Consider the following 20,004-nt stretch of genomic DNA (forward strand, 5'->3'; position numbering starts at 1 on the left):
GGAACTAGGGACAAAATATCGTATGAGAAGACGAATATTATGTTAATTTTATAGCTTTAATTTACTGTTTTACTAATTTTACTATACTTTAATTATTATTTTAATGTTTTTTGTTGACTCAAAGTTGAGCTCACCCTTTATTTTTAATTATAAGTTGGTTTTAATTTATACTTATTGGTTTTAAACAATGAATTAATGGTATTCTCATTGCAGATTGCTCCTTGTTAATTATAACACTTACATCAGGCTAACGCCGATCCATGTTGCTGTCTCTCTGTCAAGTGGCTCTTCCAACATAACGTCAGACTGAGATGGCAACATACCGCTATTAATAACAGCGAGAGTAGTCTGTACTACCCATAAAGTTAGTATACCTAGCGGAATGGAGAAACAAAGGCGGAGCAAGAGAGATGTCACTATCAGTAACACTGCGTGGTATAAAGAGACGTGTGATACATGACAGCAGCACTCTTTTTTGACGTCCAGTCGGCACGTGCCGCACGTTGACAATTTAATGTTATAGAATTCATGTTCAATCATGGTTGTGTAAGTGTATAATATGTTACGCTCAAAGACCGAAATCGCTCAATGAGCGAAAAAATTTCTCACAACGCGTTGTGGTCACAGTGAAACAGCCACGACGCGTTCTAGCAATCACAAAAATACCATAACGCGAAATTTGTGTCGTGGCTGATATGCTATTCGTTTTTCTTGATTTGTTCTTGATTGATTAATCGTCCATAGGTAATTCAAATTCAAATTCTTTATTCAAATTCTTTATTGAGCATACAATAATATACAATAGTATAAAAGCTAGATAGCGTACATCACGTTGCCAATATAAATATAAAAAAAAAACAAAGATAAAATTGTTCGGCGTGCATCCGTATGCACGCCGAACAAATTTATCCTAATGTCTATTATTTACACATTCACACACACAATCACACTACACTTCGTTCGGGAGCCTCCCCCGGAACCTTCGGTAAACTACACCGGCGGGCCAGAGCCCAGAACTCCTCCACCTCGAAGATGGATAAAACTTGAGCCGGCACTCTCACCACAAAGGAACTGAAATTCACTTTGTGGCGAGATTATATTGCGTATATTGCGGGCAACAACTAATAGTTTTTATATTTAAATTATATAAATAAAAACAAAGCTAAATTTTTATAATTTATTAAGATCAGATTACCTTATAATAAAAAAAACAACAACAAACAATAACACGTTCCACCAGACAGACAGACAGTAATAATATTAGCACGGATATTATGTAACTATGGATATTTTCAAATAATAATGAAAAACACGTTTTTTCTCAAATATGTTTTCTTTTACTAAATCACTGCAGTAATTTAGTAAAAGAAAAAATATTTTGTAGTACGCGTGGTGTAGGGGCTACTGCTGCAGCCTGCCTTACCACCAATATTATATTAAAGATGTATGATAAAGATAAATGATATTTATGGGAGAATGATTGAGGATGATAAAATATAAACTGACTTTAATTTACGTAAATCGTAATGCAAATGAATATGATCTGCGACATTACTGAATCTTAAAGTGTGAGCATTATTATGTACGGTTGGCAACAACCCATACACGTGGTAATTTAAATATATAATCTTCTATACCTATAGACGATTAGTCAATCAAGAGCAAATCAAGAAGAAAAACGAATAGCATATATCAGCCACGACACGAATTTCGCGTTATGGTCTTTTTGTGATTGCCAGAACGCGTCGTGGCCGTTTTCATTAGGGGGATATTAGATTATCATTATATATTGGATCCGAGATCATTGAGTCAATTATATTGGATATTGTAATATAGACATATGATTCATTTCTTCCTTGATCATAGATTTTTGACATTTGCTGAGAGATTGGATCCAATACGGTCATAGAAATAGGTGTTGCCAGTTATTTAATATAAAAAAAGAGTTTTTAATTTATTGTTCGTTAATATGTTTCAAATAATATAATGTAGGTAATTATTTTTCTAATTACTTGGATAATCTTGCTGAAATAACAAAAGCAAGCCATATTAAAAATGACGATGTCTTGACAAATCGAATTCTCTGAGATCTAGTAACCCTGACGTCAATACCTGTCAGCGTTAGCGCTCTCCATTGGCTATTGAAACCACATATGACGTAAATTGGATCAATGAAATATGATAATGTAATATGTAGATATGATAATGATCATATATATTGGATCCTATATGTTATTATATAAATGATCCAATATAAATGATAATGTAATACCCCCCTTAGAGTCGTGGCTGTTTCACTGTGACTTACAACGCGTTGTGAGCCATTTTTAGGGTTCCGTACCTCAAAAGGAAAAAACGGAACCCTTATAGGATCACTTTGTTGTCCGTCTGTCCGTCCGTCCGTCTGTCAAGACCCTTTTTCTCAGGAACGCGTGGAGGTATGAAGCTGAAATTTATATCAATTACTCAGGTCTACTGTCCCTTGAAGCTGTGAAAAAATCAAACTTCTAAGCCAACGCAATCAAAAGATACAGCCGTTTATGCCGCAAATTTTCGACACTTGCAAGGGAATCAAAACCTACAGGGTGCTTCCCGTGAACTCAGAATCTTGAAATTTGGTACGAAGCAACGTCTTATAGCATAGATAAAAGAAAAATTACGAAAACCATAAATTTTTAGTTACATCACATAATATATTTTTTTTTAATAATTTTAAACTTACTACCCATTTCCTCATAAACGCGTAGAGGTATTAAATTGAAATTCATACCAAATACTCAGGTCTATAATACCTTTAAGCTGTAACAAAATCAAACTTCTATGTCAACGCAATCAAAAGAAACAGCAATTTAAGCTGCATATTTTGAAACTCGCAAGTACTCGCAAGGGAATCAAAACCTAAAGGGTACTTCCAGTCGACCTAGAATCTTGAAATTTGGCATGAAGCAACGTTTTATAGCACACATAAAGGAAAAATTCCGAAAACCTTAAATTTTTAGTTACAATAAAATATAATAACTTTAATAAAAGAACTTTCGCAAGTCTGCTGCAAGGCTAGTATACTTAAGTGTTTCAGTTATATTATAGATAAATGATATGTGTTAATATAAAATAAAGGATTACTTAAACGATAAAGAGATCTTTGTCTTAAATTTATGTTCCTCCATCTTTCCCCATTGTAATGTTATGAATTTCATTTTGCAATAAAAATACTATAGTTATGACTCGATTGTCGTAATGAACGAACTTTGTAAACCTTGCAGGTTTGTACGGAACCCTCGGTGCGCGAGTCCGACTCGCACTTGGCCGGTTTTTTTTCGCTCATTGAGCGATTTCGGTCTTTGAGCGTAACATATATACATATACATATTTTTCACACAGATGAAAACCAATTTTGGTTTCGTTTGACAAATGACAGCTCGAGATTGTTGCTCTAAGGGCCCCGAAGACGATCAAACGGTTTGACTCAAACACGTAAATTTTGGTTTGACTCAAACCGATTTGATCGTTTACAAAGCTAGTTTGAACGGTTTGTCAAACATTTACGTGTTTGAAGCTTGTTTGATGAAATTTCATATTTTCGTTGTGTTTGACGCGCCGTTTGATCGTGTTCCGACGCGTTTGATCAAACCCGCTTAGTTTAATGCTGGATTATGAAGAAGAAAAAAAAGAAGCTGTAGTTTCTAGCACTTTCTGTAGATGTTCGTGGGTAAAACGATATTATCTTAGTCGATACGCCATACCATTAATTTGGACCAAGTCGTTTTCTTTTTTTTTTTTGTCTTCTGATGCAGGACATTAACGTTATAAACATAAGATAAGAAAATCGCGATCCTCGTTCTAGAATCTAGACTCTAGAGCATCTTCTGCATCACAAGACGTGTACTCGACAGCGCGCATTGAATGAAACTGCACAGTGTCGTTTGACAAACCATTCAAACCGACATCAAACGGTTGCATCAAACACGTAAGGTTTGAATCAAACCGTTTGATCGTCTCGGGGGCTCTACGCTAGGTATATCTTTATGGTACTACCAATGTTGCTGTTTATGGCCATTGGTAAGCTGTCATAATAATTATACTTTGAAAAAATATTTATATTGTATTTGTACATACAAAAATTATGATATTGTATTGTGTAGCCAAGCGATTAGTGAGTAAAAAATTGAGTAACCAGTAAGTGCGTATATTTTTATACGGGCATGTAAATTTAAAATAATTGGTGAACAATATTATTATGTATAAGCTATTAGTTATTGATGGTATATTATAATAGTTCTTATTATTAAATTATTCAAGCCTTGTTATTTTTTCTTCTGCCGCAACCTATAAAAAGATAATAAATGCGTCCGTTGCGCAAAATTTTTAGGACAAAAATAAATAGGTAAATAGCTACGTCCGCCGCTACTCTCAAATTGTTTTGCTATGCAGAAATGAGCCATAGTATATAGTTGTAAAACAACCGTTTAAAACTATTTTTTTCATAAAATTATAACGTTAGAAAAGGCATTCCATACAATAGTCAGCGCGAAAGTGTGTCGAAATGAGTGAGCTCACTCATCTGAGAGCAGTGTGCCTTAGGACGCGGTAACAGCCGGACGTGTTTAATTCATTAATTACCGCGTTGTTTTTCGCTACATTTCGCTCCAGAATGCCGTCATGTGACTTCCGACAGTGCAGTAATAAAACGAGGAATACAAATAAAGCCGAAGTTGTAATATTTCACACTTAATTACTAAGATTTTATTAATATTTAAATTATTGTCTTCTATTTAGAGAAAAATCAAAGCGAAGCGTAAAATGAGCGAAAGAGAAAGTAGTATATGCTATTACTGAATGACAAAAAAGGATGACAATATTTTCTCGATACACATTTTGCATGCAAAAACATTGCTACAGTTTTGACGGCATACGTCGTAAGTATCTAAGGGCCGTATAAATAGTTGTCTCTTACCACTAAGAGCTTGCTTAAAACGTGTTTCAAGCTGCTATCCTTATTAATAAACCTCACTCGAGTACAGCTTTTAAGTGCCTTTGATCAAGCGAGTGTATAACGTATTAATAAACCAAATCTTGCACTCAACTGTACTGTCAAACTGACGCTTGAGCGCGCAACGTATTAATAAACGAAATCTTGCACTCAAATGTGCTATCAAACTGTTGCTTGAGTGCCTAATTCTTAAGTGTGGGCAGACCTTGACTTAAGCGCGCTCAGGGATACCAATTTAGGGATTTTTCCCACAATTAGGAGAAAAATACCATCTTGGGGATACCATCGTAGGGATTTTTCCTACAATTAGAAGAAAAAAATAATAATTTCCAGAGTATTTTCTGGGATATGGAATGCTTATTTTTAAACACAAAATTACCAAGCTGTTAAGTGCGTAATACATATTTAAAACGAATTTACAGTGTTTAATACATTTTGACCTTAAATCGGGGCAAGGGTAGTCATCACATTACATTATTCTATTAAGTAATTAATCTATTTTTAAAGTAAGTAAGTATATAAACCGCCTTATAAAGCTAATATAAATACTTAATAATGAATCTTAAATGAACCGTACTCTGCAGATCTAATTTTGCCATAAGTACTAATAAAGGCTTATGTAGCCTACTGAAATTAATTAATAAACAAATATAAGTACTTTATTGTGCAAAAAAATACAATAAAACTTAAATATTAACAACAATTATTGATAAATAAGACATATAGTACACAAAGGCGGCCATATTACATACAAGCAATTTCTTCCAGGCAACCTTTTAACATTCAGTGATAAATCCAGGAAAATGGTGATGTGCAAAAGTATAGTTACTTAAATTAAAAACTATCAAAAGCACAAAATTTAACATGCGCCTTAAAATACATCAATAAAATTATACAATAAAATAAATAAATAATATACTAATAAATACAATACATACTTACAATAAAATATTTAAGTTAGGAAATTACAGGTTTAATGCCAACTAGTAAGGTTATATTATATTGCCTAATGCCTTCGTCATCAGTAAATGAATTAGTAAGATAGACTTGCTCTGTGGACTGTGCTAAAGTAACAGAATAATACTAGGAGATTTACTTAATTAAAAAGTCCCTTTCTAACTATTATAGTCCAAATGACATAATTGGGATGGATTTTATTTGATAAAATAGGTTCTTTAATCTTTTCAAACACCACAGGTTAAGTATAGGGTAGGGATTATAAAATACAAAATAATCTTTTACTTCATCATTATCTTTATTTTAACTTTTAGCATAATATGTTTCATCAGTTACATTATAAACTCTTAGCCATAGAAACAAACAAAATAAGGAGTCGAGTCGTTCGATTTACTGAATCGACCGACTTGACTCCTTGACTGTATTGACTTTTTACTTCGACTTTGACTAGACTTTTGACCTGACGATATAAAGAAACGATGCTGAAAATTGTATGCAATAATACTGTTTACCCGCCAGCGCCATTTATAATACTTTTGACACTGGCCGTGCATGGTTATATAGCCGAAGTGCCATAATAATAAATAAAAATTACCTAGCCTAAAATATTTGACAGGAGTTTTTGGGAGAATGTGAAAGAGTGATGTTGTGTTTTTATATTATTTTCCTAAAATTGTGTTATCTGGGTTTTTAATGTGTAATATTGGTAGGATATTAACCATTAAATATTCGTTATCGTGCACAAGTGTGGGAAAGTGATGTAGTAACCAGAAACGTGCTCTTTTGTGTTCCCTCCAAAACTCCATCAAAAGTTTCAGTAAAGCGTCCTACCACTTTACTGAATCGACCGACTTGACTTCTTGACTGTATTGACTTTATACTTAGACTTTGACTAGACTTTGGACCTGACTGACCTGACGATAATATATAAAAAATTGTATTATAGAATATTGTTTTCCCGCCATAATATTATACTCGACACTGGCCATGGTTATAGCCGAAGTGCCATTATATGAAAAAAAAAATTGACATATAAAATCTACAAATACTAGTAATCTGTGATATAAAAATATAACCACAGATTACTAGTAAGTATATATTTGAACCATTGATAATCGTTTCATTTTATTTGTATATTACCTAAAAGTTATATATTATATATAAGTACTAATGTCTAGTAATCTGTGATTTATATATTTTATTATAATGATTATTGATTAATGAATAATGATCCAATATCCATTTTTTAAGTAAGTGTTTCAGAAATATTATTAAAGTGCTTAGGAATTCATGTGGGTACTTATCTAAACCTCAGGAAGTGGTGTGAAACAGGCCCTTAGTCTTACAAAATCTGCTACGAAAGAGACGTCGATAATCGTAACCATAGACATAATATATGTATACTGTCGTAGCATTATATTATGCTATGATCGTAACATAATACAAACAGCAAAAACTTACATGTACAGGTGTACATGTAAATTTTTGTATTTTAATTTAGTTAAATGTGGCGAGCTGCAATACAAAGTTTATCGTATAATGAAATACAATATAATGATATTAGAGACGCGTGCCAAAAATATCTTATCGGATAAGTAACATTCTATAAAGTTACATTAGAGAAACGGTTTTATCAGCAGCAATTGTATAATATAAGGTACAGTACCTGCGTAGCGAATTATCGTGTACTATCATAACATATTACAAGCGGAGATTGAACTGAAAACTATGGAACGCGTTAAGGACTTAGTAATTCGAAAAGCCACAAAGGATGACATGGGAGCTGTAGCAGGAATGATACAAGTAAGTAAATATTACTATTATTTATTAATCTTACTATCATTTAGAATAATATTTGTCGGTCGCGCGCGAGGATCGTGTTCCTTAGAGAATAGCCTAGCACAACTTAGTCCAGATTTTATTACTTTTAAAATGTCTAAATAATAGTAGGTAGGTAAGTATCTACTTTTTCTTATTTTTATATAACAGAAACAGATTATTTTATTGGGTAATAGATATTAATGTTTGGTTATTGAGTTTAATGTCTGCACTCATTACATAGAAGAACTTGAACTTTTATTTAACCTTAGGGCATAATCAAAACTGTTGATTTCAAATAAAGACCCAGTTTTTTTAATAAAATTAATGACATTATATTGTGCTATTAGTCTGAACTGTCGCATAAGTATTCAAAATAGCTGATGTACCGGCTAGAAATGGGTCGGTGTCTAATTTCAGCTTAGCCAGTGAACAAGTAATGAAAACAGATGGCTGTCATAAAGTGTGCGCCATATAATTATGTTCTATCAAAACAAAAATTATACTTTTTTTTTCATAATTTTTAAAACAAAAATTTAATTGTTGCTCATGTTTATAATTTAAATGGTGGTATTATATTGTTTTAGGAACTCGCAGACTTTGAAAAAATGTCTAATGGACCGCAGCTAACAGTAAAAGGTTTCTGTCATTTCAGTACTACTACTTTTTAATGATTTACTTAAAATTTACAAAATACCATAACAATATGTGATGGAAATATTAACATTTAAAAGTCAGAAACATAAGGAAGTTTGATAACCGCACAAAGGATCTTGGTTGGTTAAAAACATGGGTTTAGTAAGTACTACAGAGAAAAGTTTAAAGAAATTGGTATTCTAACTGTTGCTTCTCAATACATTTTGGATAATGTATTGTATGTTAGAAAGAATTTAACTAAATTTAAAACTAAAAGTGATAGTCACGGTAGAAACACTAGAAATAGGCACAAGCTGGAAATACCAGTGATCAGACTTAGCAAAATAATTAAATATTTTAAAGGTCAATGTATACGCCTATACAATAAAATCCCGGAAAACGTTCAAAATCTATCAATTAATAAATTTAAAAAAGTAATTAAAGAATGTTTGTGTGCCAAAGCCTACTATACGGTCAAAGATTTCCTAAACGATAGCACATCTTGGGAGTAGGATGGCAGCTTGCAAGGCTGCTTCTACATTTATTATATGTGACTTACAATTGTGTATTCATATTGTATAGATTAAGTTATTTACATTGTAAATTTTATTTTTTTAAAAGACAAATTTTCCACTTTTTTACTAAAAAGTGGCCCCGTGCGAGTTTCTTACGCCGGTTCTTCTCGCCGGGTTAGTTCCCGAACCGGTGGTAGGCAACATGTAGTTCAACATTCTGAAAATATTTGATTCAAATTTATTCAGAAATAAAACAATTTTTATTTTATTTTTTTATTTACTAGTCTAAGCGATAAGTTGAGAATGGCGACATATAGAGATAAGGGTCATAAAAATACGTGCGATAGCTCATTAGATTCGGGAAGACGTCTAGAAAAATGTATCGGAAGTGTGTATTAGCACACAAAAAATTGCAAAAGTTATAAGCAAATTAGGTTGCCAAAAAAAAGGTATTACGTTTTTTGTTAAAAACTCCGAAACTATTAACATTTAAGAAGTTAAAAAAAAAGATTCTTAAAGAGGAGGAAATTTCCATAAGAAAACTCACAACTCCCTGAATTCTATCTCTATTATTTATAATTCTAATTTAACGCTGAAAGTAAGCCTCCGCGCGGCATTTTTAGGTAGCGCACGCGGCTTCAAAACCGAGCACGTCACACTGATTATTTTTTTCAAGGTAGGTATTAAATATTAATTTAAAAATTTCAAAAACTTATGGTGTATTCCGAACACTTCATAGAATTTGCTCCCGTTGGAAATTTAACTTTAAGTTAATTTTTCAACAAATTTATTTTTGTCGATTTTTTATTGCAACTTTTCGAAAATAAAATTTTCTGCACTTTCAGATCAATGCCGCGCGGAGGTTCACTTTCAGCGTTAAATTAGAATTATAAATAATAGAGATAGAATTCCGGGAGTTGTGAGTTTTGTTATGGAAATTTCCTCCTCTTTAAGAATCTTTTTTTTAAACTTCTTAAATGTTAATAGTTTCGGAGTTTTTAACAAAAAACGTAATACATTTTTTTGGCAACCTAATTTGCTTATAACTTTTGCAATTTTTGTGTGCTAATACACGCTTCTGATACATTTTTCTAGACGACTTCCCGAATCTAATGAGCTATTGCACGTATTTTTATGACCCTTATCTCTATGTTTCGCCATTCTCAACTTATCGCTTATACTATACTAATGCCCGTTGCAGACGATGCGCAGTAGCTTGCGCAAGTACTAATACTAAGCATATATTTTCATCGTGTGAACGCATTTTGCTTAGTGAAAGTGCGAGTGCAAGTTGCTTAGTAGCACTCGCTTTGGTCCTCGCGCAAGTGCGACTCATTTGCCCCCGCTCCGTCTACTTCACCCCCGCGCTACTTCACTGGTCATCGTTTGAACATGCGTTGACCAGTACTAGCGCCAGTACTAGCGCCAGTTCAGTCTGTTTGTTGTTTTGGTAAAGATGTAGAAACCTACCACTAGATTGTTGGGGAGTTGGTTGTTTTATTGAGTCTTAATGTTTTAAGTTTGTGAATTAAAAATGAATAAATGGAATTCAGACAAAACTATACAGTTTCCCTTTTTCTAAATTCTGTATTTCCTGCATCAGTTCCTCTGCTATCACTCCATTTAGCTCTTGAATTAGGCACTTAAAAAGTTTATTCAAAACCATACGCTTGTACATGGTTGCCTACTATGCACTGGCACTATACAAAGCTACTTCGCGTGATCTTTTTACGTTTGAACGCTGGCGCAAGTACCTGCGCAAGTACTCGCGCAAGCTACTGTGCATCGTCTGCAACGGGCATAAGTAGCATTCTAATTTCTATTTAATATGTTTTTGTATGTCATTCCTTCCTATAAATCGAATCTTTGGCATTGTCTAGTATCATCTAACATTACATTTCCATATAAATGCTAGAATAAGTAAAAACGTGGGAGAGCCATGCTTCGACACGAATGGGCCGGCTCGACCGGAGAAATACTACGTTCTCACAGAAAACCGGCGTGAAACAGCGCTTACGCTGTGTTTCGCCGAGTGAGTGAGTTTACCGGAGGCCCAAACCCCCTACCCTATTGTGCTGATGTAGTAAGTTACCTATGCCTTACTATATCAGCTATGTGGTAAAAAAAGTCCCGTCAAAATCGCTTCAGCCATTTCAGAGATTAGCCGGAACAAACAGACAGACAGACATACAGACGAAAATTGTAAAAAATGTTGTTTTGGTGTATGTACCTTATATACATTCATATGCATCAGGGATGTTGCGAATCAGGGATGTTGCGAATATCTGCATCCGCATCCGCATATATTTGGACATCCGCATCTGCATCCGCATCCGCTAAATCGATGCGGATTTTTATGCGGATGCGAATGTCATACGAGTTGCGACAAGAAAAAAAAAGCGGCGGGGTCTGTGAATGGCGCGTGCCGTTTGCGCGTGACAAATGACCAATGGGAGCGAAAAAGTCGGCCAAGTGCGTATCGGCCACGCACAATAGAGGGTACCGTAGTACCGCCAGTTTTTGATAAGTTTTGTATCGTCAATGAATGTACAATAATTATAACATGTTTTACACTACTAACAACATCATCTCAGTTACATTCAAAGGAATTTGAACAAAAAAATCCTGTGTATTTCTCAATCCTACTAATAACCTACTAATCCTACTAATATTATAAAGGCGAAAGTTTGTTTGCATGTATGGCTGTATGGATGTGTGGATGTATGGATGTTTGTTACTATTTCACGCAAAAACTACGGATTTTAATGAAACTTTACAATAATATAGCTTATACATCAGAATAATACATAGGCTACAATTTTAACCGACTTTCAAAATGGGGGAGGTTTATATTCAACGATTACTCCGCCGTTTTTAACCGATTTTCAAAAATTTTCTTTTGGTTTATAGGTTACCATCCCAATTTTTTTTTTATTTTCAACGGGGAGGTTTATATTCAACGATTACTCGCCGTTTGTTAACCGATTTTCAAAAATTTTCTTTTGGTTTATAGGTTACCATCCCAATTATATTCACAAAAGTGGTGATCTGATGAAGGATCCATAAGTAATCGAGGGAACTCCTCAAAACTTATAGGGAAACAAGTGGTGACTTCGGTTTCGTCAGAAGTATTCTAAGCATATGCTACCAACAAGTAAGATTTTGCACCGAGATATACCTGGTATACCGTGGTTCGGAAGGTGCTGAGAGAACTCCTGATTCTTTATAGATACAAGTTTGGGAGTTTCGGCGTTGTTTTAAGAACAGAAAGCATATGCTACTATACAAATTACATTATTCATCATCATTATCACTACCATATTATACCATTTCATAGTCTTTTAGATCGAGACTCGAGATTGTCAAGCGATAATTTAAAAAAAATCTATACCTACCTAATATTATAAACCTAACAGTATGTTTGCTTGAACGCATCAATCTCAGGAACTACAGGTCCGATTTAAAAGCTTATCTCAGTGTTAGATAGATCATTTATCGAGTAAGACTATAGGCTATATTATATTATCACGCTAAGACTAATACGACCGAAGAAACTCAAGAAAATGTGGGAAAAACGAGGGAAATATTTTTTATGGGAAAATGTACGGTTTCTGTAAAATTCCTAATTTACGCGGGCGAAGCCGCGCGGGACATCTAGTAACTTATAAAGTCTTCTTAGCCGTGACAATTTTCTTTTAAAATTTAGCATATTTCTTACTGCCGTGAATTTTTCCACATATTTTTCAGAATCAACCGTTTAGCTAATAGCTGGTAGGAGGGGGAGACACTGGACACTAACGGTTTCTTCCAATTTAAAACTTTGCATATTTCTTCGAATAATAATACTCGTAATATTTTTTAAAACCCTATCCAACGACACCACACGCGGTGGAGTGGACGCAAAATAAAAAGACTTATCTCCGCTTGGTGTGTAAGGGAGGTCCCATAAATTTTTAAAGGTTTTATATACCACTAGCTGTTGCCCGCGACTTCGTCCGCGTGGACTTCAGTTTATAGCGCGCGGTGTCAATAAAATTGGTGTCAAAAGCTTTTTAAAACCCTGGTACCCCTTAAATCAAAATACCCAAAACAGCCGTGTAGTGTGCACATAATGTTTTTTTTTAAATTAAACTTTTTTATACCTAAAGCTTATTTAGCGCTACACAACTTAGCTGCATAATGCATTACACAACTTTAGCTTTGCCTAATAGTCAATACCCATAAACTATTTAGTATTTATTATTGGTAGACTGTTGTTTCTCATATCTATGTTGGTACGTGAGTTAATTAATAACATGTATAACAATCGAAATATTAATTCAACATGGTACCACCTCTTATAGAAATACATATGAGCAAGCGAAAGCGCAATCTAGGCGACTCTTGGCGCCATCTGTTCCAGTTTTTGGAACTAACTTAATTTGAACAAATTTACGCATAAACACCCCCTTACAACCCCTTTTTCCAGTAAGCAGTAGACTATGTCCTTTCTCAGGCTTTAGACTATCTGTGTACAAAATTTCATTACAATCGGTTCAGTAGTTTTGGCGCTGTTGTTTTTGAATTTGATATCTAAGTTGGTAGGTGAGTTATTAGTTAATATTAACGTGTATAACAATCGAAAGAATCGTAAAACCTGTCTCAACATGGTACCACCTCTTATAGAAATACGCATGAGCAAGCAATAGCGCGATCTAGGGGACTCTTGGCGCCATCTGTTTTGAGTTTTTTGGAACTAAGTTAATTTAACCAAATTTACGCATTTTCACCCCCTTACAACCCCTTTTTCCAGTTAAAAAGTAGCCTATGTCCTTTCTCAAGCTTTAGACTATCTGTGTACAAAATTTCATTACAATCGGTTCAGTAGTTTTGGCGCTGTTGTTTTTGAATTTGATGTCTAAGTTGGTAGGTGAGTTATTAGTTAATAACGTGTATAACAATCGAAAGAATCGAAAAGTTTAGGTCAATATGGTACCACCTCTTATAGAAATACGCATGAGCAAGCAATAGCGCGATCTAGGGGACTCTTGGCGCCATCTGTTTTAAGTTTTTGGAACTAAGTTAATTTGACCAAATTTACGCATTTTCACCCCCTTACAACCCCTTTTTCCAGTTAAAAAGTAGCCTATGTCCTTTCTCAGGCTTTAGACTATCTGTGTACAAAATTTCATTACTATCGGTTCAGTAGTTTTGGCGTCAAAGCGAGACAGACAGACAGACAGACAGAGATACTTTCGCATTTATAATATTAGTATAGATATAGATAATATTCTAACGTATTAAAAACTATAAACAAAAACATACTAACTAATAAGTATGATTAGTTCTATGTTACAATAAAGTAAAAAATAAAACGCCATCTGTTGAATCGTATTAGAACTAAAATGTTCATTGCATCGATATATTTCTGGATTTTTTATAATATTATACCTACATAAAATATGTTTAAGATTTTTGAAATTTTATTTTAATACACATCCAAGACCCAGGAACATTGAAAACTTTTTGTTTCGCCTGCGGGACTCGAACCCAGGACCCCCGGGATGAGCGCTGGCCACGCGCAATGCGAATTCATTTTCATCGATATTTTCATGGAAATAAGATATTTTCCCACATCAAAATGTAGCCTATGTCCTTTCTCAGACTCTAGAATAACTGTGTACAAAATTTCATTGCAATCGGTTCAGTAGTTTTGGCGTGAAAGCAAGACAGACAGACAGACAGACAGAGATACTTTCGCATTTATAATATTAGTATGGATTTTTACGCGGTACCATTTTTTTTTTGGAAACCGCGGAGAAACAGACAGACGGACAGATAGACCGAAAATATAAGAGTTCCTTGTTGATTATGGAACCCTAAAAACGGTCACAGGATCCGACGCGTTTATTGTGGTGCATTAATTATTGTCTTGTGTAAATTATTCACTACGTGTTTGTTTGTGCTTCTTATTTCATAAAAAGCGGCATTATTACTATTAAATTAATACTCTTTAATACAAAAGTATTATTATAGTACAGGTTCCCTAGAACAATTTTTTTATTACTATCAAGGTAATTTTTTGTAAGCAGTTTCATTTTGATAAATTTCCTCTGCGAAAGTGGTAGCTAACAAAGATAAATAGGTATGATTTAATATTTCGATATGATGGTCTTAAAGTATGGATTGTTCTATTCAAAATGCGTTTCAATATGAAGCTACTCACAAAAAATTTGCTTGATATTAATTTAAAAAATTGTTCTAGGGAACCTATATACTATAATTTTGTAACACATTAATTAAAAATTAAAATAATACTTTTTTATTTTATAAACTATATTTATGTAGGATCCGAAACATCTGCATCCGCATCCGCGGATGTGAACCTCGAAAATCCGCATCCGCATTCGCATCCGCGGATGTGAAAAAATCGGGATCCGCAACATCCCTGTTGCGAATATTCGCATCCGCATCTGTAAATGCGGAGCATCCGCGCAAATTTGGACATCTGCATCTGCATCCGCATCCGCATTAAATCAATGCGAATTTTCATGCGGATGCGGATGTCATACGATTTGCGACAAGAAAGAAAAGGGGCGGGTTTGATTTACGAAGCTCTGTGTAAGTTGTAACCGCCTCGACTTGGAAAATACGGCAATTTTACTATTTTTTAAATACTAGAGCTAAGCCCTTTCAAAAAATTTCCCCCGTTTTTTCCACGCTCCTATTAGTCTTAGCGTGATAAAATATAGGCTAACTAACACTGGAAGAATTGTTCAAATCGGACCAGTAGTTCCTGTGATTAGCGCGTTAAAATAAGTCCTTTCAAATAATTTCCCATAGTTAATAGAATTAATATATAGAGAAAAAAAAAGGCTTGGGGCCGAGAGTCTCATATACCTACGGCCCAGAACCGGTCTGTGGTATATATATAATGGGGTCACAGACTAAGCAGGAGGCAATGGGCTGAGACCCCTGACCTTTAACACTCCAAGGCACTAATCCCTGACTTCAACAAGAAACTATCAGAATTAGTGCTCCTTGCCTAGCCTTGGGCAGGAACCAATTAAGAATTCTTACCAGAAACCTAACTCGGCACTGCAAGTTCAACGAACCAATTAAGAATCCTTGCCAGAAGCCTAACTGGGCACTGCAAGTTCAACAAACACCTAAACAGAATGAATATTTGTAGCATAACGACTTGCAGATTCTGTGATGAGGAGAATGAAATATCTATTCACCTTCTCTTCGACTGTCCTGCTCTACTACAGAGCAGGTACAGGCACCTTGGTCGCCACGAATACTCATCCACAGAGAAAATTCATGGCACCAACCCCAACCATATCGTTCAATTTATGAGCAGTATTGGGTTGGGGATGATACCCTAGTGCCAAGGAGTCAAAATAGATCCTTATGGGTCGCAGTGACGTCAAGGCTACAGTGACCTACCTTCTAAAAAAAAAGCACAAATGTATGATAATTGATAAAACAAATTAGTAACACATAATATATAAATAAAAATGATATTCATACTTTTTTATTGTTTTAATTCTTCAGTTTCCTTAATATATAGGTATAAATTCTTCATTTATATAATATGTTTTCTTAATATGTTTAAAAATCTTCTGTACGTGTGTTTGTAATTGAACTCTTCCTAAACGGCCAGACCGATTCTGATGATTTTTTTTAATGTTTTATTTAATAGGTTCGAGAATGTTTTAAATTCACAATACGGTTTAAAAAAACCGTGGATAATTAGGACAATCAATAATTCCTTACCACTGTATAGAATTATGTCATTAGTCATTATGCTATTGACAATTTAAACTTCATAGATATATGAGTTATGATTATGACGATGCGTCGTCCGTCGAGCCCGCTAGTATAGTATAATATTTATATTTTATATAGGATCCGAAACATCCGCATCCGCGGATATCAGCCCCTTAAAATCCGCATCCGCATTCACATCCGCGGATGTGAAAAAATCGGCATCCGCAACATCCCTGATATGCATCTAGTAAAAAACGGTTCTTTCAATATTACAAACAGACACTCCAATTTTATTTATATGTATGTATAGATTGAAAATTATTTTTTCTTATCAGACTTACAAAGAGATGGATTTGAAAAGGAGCCACCCGCCTTCAGCTGCCTAGTTGCAGAGCTGCCCTCAAAACATCGTGTCATTGGATATGCACTGTACTTCCCGACTTACTCCACTTGGCGAGGTGCATCCATGATGTTGGAAGACTTGTACGTCCGGCCCACTGAAAGAAAACAGGGAGTCGGGGACAAGCTGTTCGAGGCCGTCGCTGAGGTAACAGCCGAAAAGGTTAATTTCTGTGATGTTCCAACATCCCAAGTATAGTTATATGTACCTACTTGAGAATTAAAAAATATATCCACAACTGCTGTACGGTATAGCGTATTCGGACATAATAGTTAGTCAAAGTTAATCACCACTTCGACTGTCTAGTCACTCCTATCATATCAGACTAGGACAAAACAAGTATTATAGTTTGTTCTTTTGTTTGTAATTTTCGTAACGTCCATACTGTGATTTTTATTATTTTTAACGAGCAGTTTTCGATAAGACGTATCAGGTAATAACGTGTCGTGTATATCGGACGTCCGTCGTCGCAGGAGGCGTGGGGCGCGGGCTGCTCGCGGCTGGACTTTCACGTGCTCGAGTGGAACCCCGCGCGCTCCTTCTACCGGCGCAAGGGCGCGCTCGACCTCACCGCGGCGGAGGGCTGGTGCTACTACCGCCTCCTGCCCAGCGCAGAGCGCGCGCCGGTCCCGGCGGGAAACGAACGAGAGGATTCGAAGTAAATGAAACGATCGATGCTGGATTCCTTCTATATTTACAAATTTTAATAAATGCAATCACCTCCCTCGCCCCCGCTCGGCGGCGGCCGCGGCGGGGGGCGGGGAGGTCGCTTACGAGTAACGATACAAATTACAATACTGTCTAGTGTCTACGACTACGAGCTAGGGCGAGGGTATTTACACGTGACGCGGTGCGGGTTTCCGAGGAACTAGTATCGCCGCCGGGGGCGTCCTACAATTTGTATAATAAATACGTTAAGGTGACGCCGCGTGAAACTAAAAAAACCGTTTTGGCGCGTAACGCGTTTGTTTTCTGTGAGCCGGCTGGCCGGCCCGAACATAGAAAACAAGCGTGAAATGGAAAGGGTGTAAGCGAAAAAATGTTTTTTTGTCGCTTAATTGTAATTTTAATCAGCCAAGTGCGAGTCGGACTCACGCACGAAGGGTTCCGTATCATTATAGAACAAAATTAGGCCAAAATTTGTGTTTTTTGTATGGGAGCCCCTCTTATTTTTTGTATTTTATATTCATATTATTATTAAATATTAAAGTAGGTACACATAAAACTAAGGATTGTGTGAAAAATTCAAGTACCTACCTGTTGCTTTTATTGATATAGAGAAAAAAAGGCCAAAAAAATCACGTTTCTTGTATGGGAGCCCCCTTAAATATTTATTTTATTTTGTTTTTAGTACTTATATTTTGTTGTTACAGCGGCAACAGACGATATAGGTACACAATTTGTGAAAATTTCAACTCTCTAGCTATTACCGTTCTTGAGTTACAGCCTTGAAACATACAGGCGGACAGACGGACAGACAACGAAGTCTTAGTAATAGGGTCCCGTTTTTACTACTTTTTACCCTTTGAGTACGGAACCCTAAAAACCATAAATATATTTCATATGATATGCTTAATATGGGTCAATTATAGTGTATGCTTCAATGATATTATATGAAAAACTCAAAACTCAAATATATGTAGAATATCATTGGTATGCTTGAACTAATTCTTATTATATAACACATTTCATATCCCTCTCTCACGAACCAACTACCAACCAACTACTCAAAAAACTCTTTTGTTCGTCGTGCTTGTGACCACTATAACAAAAATTTGAACACTGTTGACATATTTTGCAACAACTTATTATCATATAAATCAAAAGTGTGTGATTTGATTATACAATAATTTTAGACTCATGTTAGATACAGCTGTAAACATTTATATGTACAATAATATATTGTAAGATGATTGTAATGTGTTAATATTGTAATAAGGTGTTATTATTGTAATATTGCCATATATTAAGTACTTACTTTAAACTTTTGTATGTAATACACAATGTGTTCTAATGACTCAACGCTACGAATTCACCATAATATGTGTTTAGTTTTATATTAAGTAATGGTACTTTAGGCTTGATTGTAAACTTATATTTAAGCATTTTTATATAATGGCTGTTTGTTACCTAAATAAAATAAAAAATAAAAAAAATCTATGTACTTTTGGAAGCTTAACTAATGTTGGCAAAATTTGAATTCCTGTTTTTATAGAGGTATTTTTGACTGATTATTTTTGATTGATTATTATATTTATTGATTTTAGACCAATCATGTTATGCAATGGTCAACTCAAAGACAAATAGGTACATGATGAATACTGACAATGAACTTTAATTTCTTAGCTTTAGTAATTGTTGAGAAAAATCGTTATCGCTACAGCCAAAACTTTTAATGTTAAAACTAGTAAAACCTTTTGTTACATTTAGTTTTGTGTATTAATACGAGGCAGCTGAGTATTAAATTGTACAAAAGTTTTGCCGGTTTTTATTTTCGGGTGCACATTTTGCTAGCTTATGCTGTATGCATATTTTGTTAGTGCGAACAACGACCTGTTTCTGAACATGATAATATAATATTATGTTATATTATGTAAACATTGGGACGAGCGATGGTTTATCCGTTAGATGTAGCTAACGCGAAAAGAATTAAACGTCGAACGTCACGATTTTATTTTACTTGTAAAAATACATAGTTTCAAACTTTTTAGGCCTCTTAAAGCGGCATAGTATGTTATTCATATAATTTATAATTTTGTCTGATTAAGGGTGGGTTGCACCAACTTACTTTAGCTATAACTGTAACTTTAACTATAACTACAATGCAAAATGTCAAATCTTTGGTTAAAGTAAAAAACGGACGCAGTATATTATAAGTTTATGATGGACGCCATAGGTTAGGTTGCACCAGAGGCGTGGTTATAGTTAAAGTTAAA

The 20,004-nt window shown here is 34.8% G+C and overlaps 1 protein-coding gene across 2 annotated transcripts; it reads left to right on the plus strand.

The window, feature by feature from the left end:
* Positions 1 to 7,385: 7,385 nt before the first annotated feature.
* LOC121729770 (thialysine N-epsilon-acetyltransferase-like) lies at positions 7,386 to 18,153 on the plus strand. Of its 2 annotated transcripts, none has more exons than XM_042118391.1 (4): positions 7,386 to 7,750; positions 8,353 to 8,404; positions 17,004 to 17,215; positions 17,542 to 18,153. In XM_042118391.1, exons 1-4 carry the CDS (start codon positions 7,676 to 7,678, stop codon positions 17,728 to 17,730), a joined length of 528 nt encoding a protein of 175 aa, XP_041974325.1. In that variant the 5' UTR covers positions 7,386 to 7,675; the 3' UTR covers positions 17,731 to 18,153. The 2 variants fall into 2 exon arrangements, with proteins under 2 accessions (XP_041974325.1, XP_041974326.1); XM_042118392.1 differs by having other exon boundaries at positions 7,665 to 7,754.
* Positions 18,154 to 20,004: the final 1,851 nt, after the last annotated feature.

This window comes from Aricia agestis, chromosome 8, assembly GCF_905147365.1.
Source record: "Aricia agestis chromosome 8, ilAriAges1.1, whole genome shotgun sequence".
In the NCBI taxonomy this organism is placed as follows: domain Eukaryota; kingdom Metazoa; phylum Arthropoda; class Insecta; order Lepidoptera; family Lycaenidae; genus Aricia; species Aricia agestis.

What these genes read in the sequence shown, in the direction of transcription:
- LOC121729770 (XM_042118391.1), top strand. Translation starts at nt 7,676, where the DNA reads ATGGAACGCGTTAAGGACTTAGTAATTCGAAAAGCCACAAAGGATGAC. An exon ending in ACCGCAGCTAACAGTAAAAG is followed by an intron (nt 8,405 to 17,003) that starts GTTTCTGTCATT and finishes TTTTCTTATCAG; the next exon opens with ACTTACAAAGAGATGGATTT. An exon ending in TGTTCGAGGCCGTCGCTGAG is followed by an intron (nt 17,216 to 17,541) that starts GTAACAGCCGAA and finishes CCGTCGTCGCAG; the next exon opens with GAGGCGTGGGGCGCGGGCTG.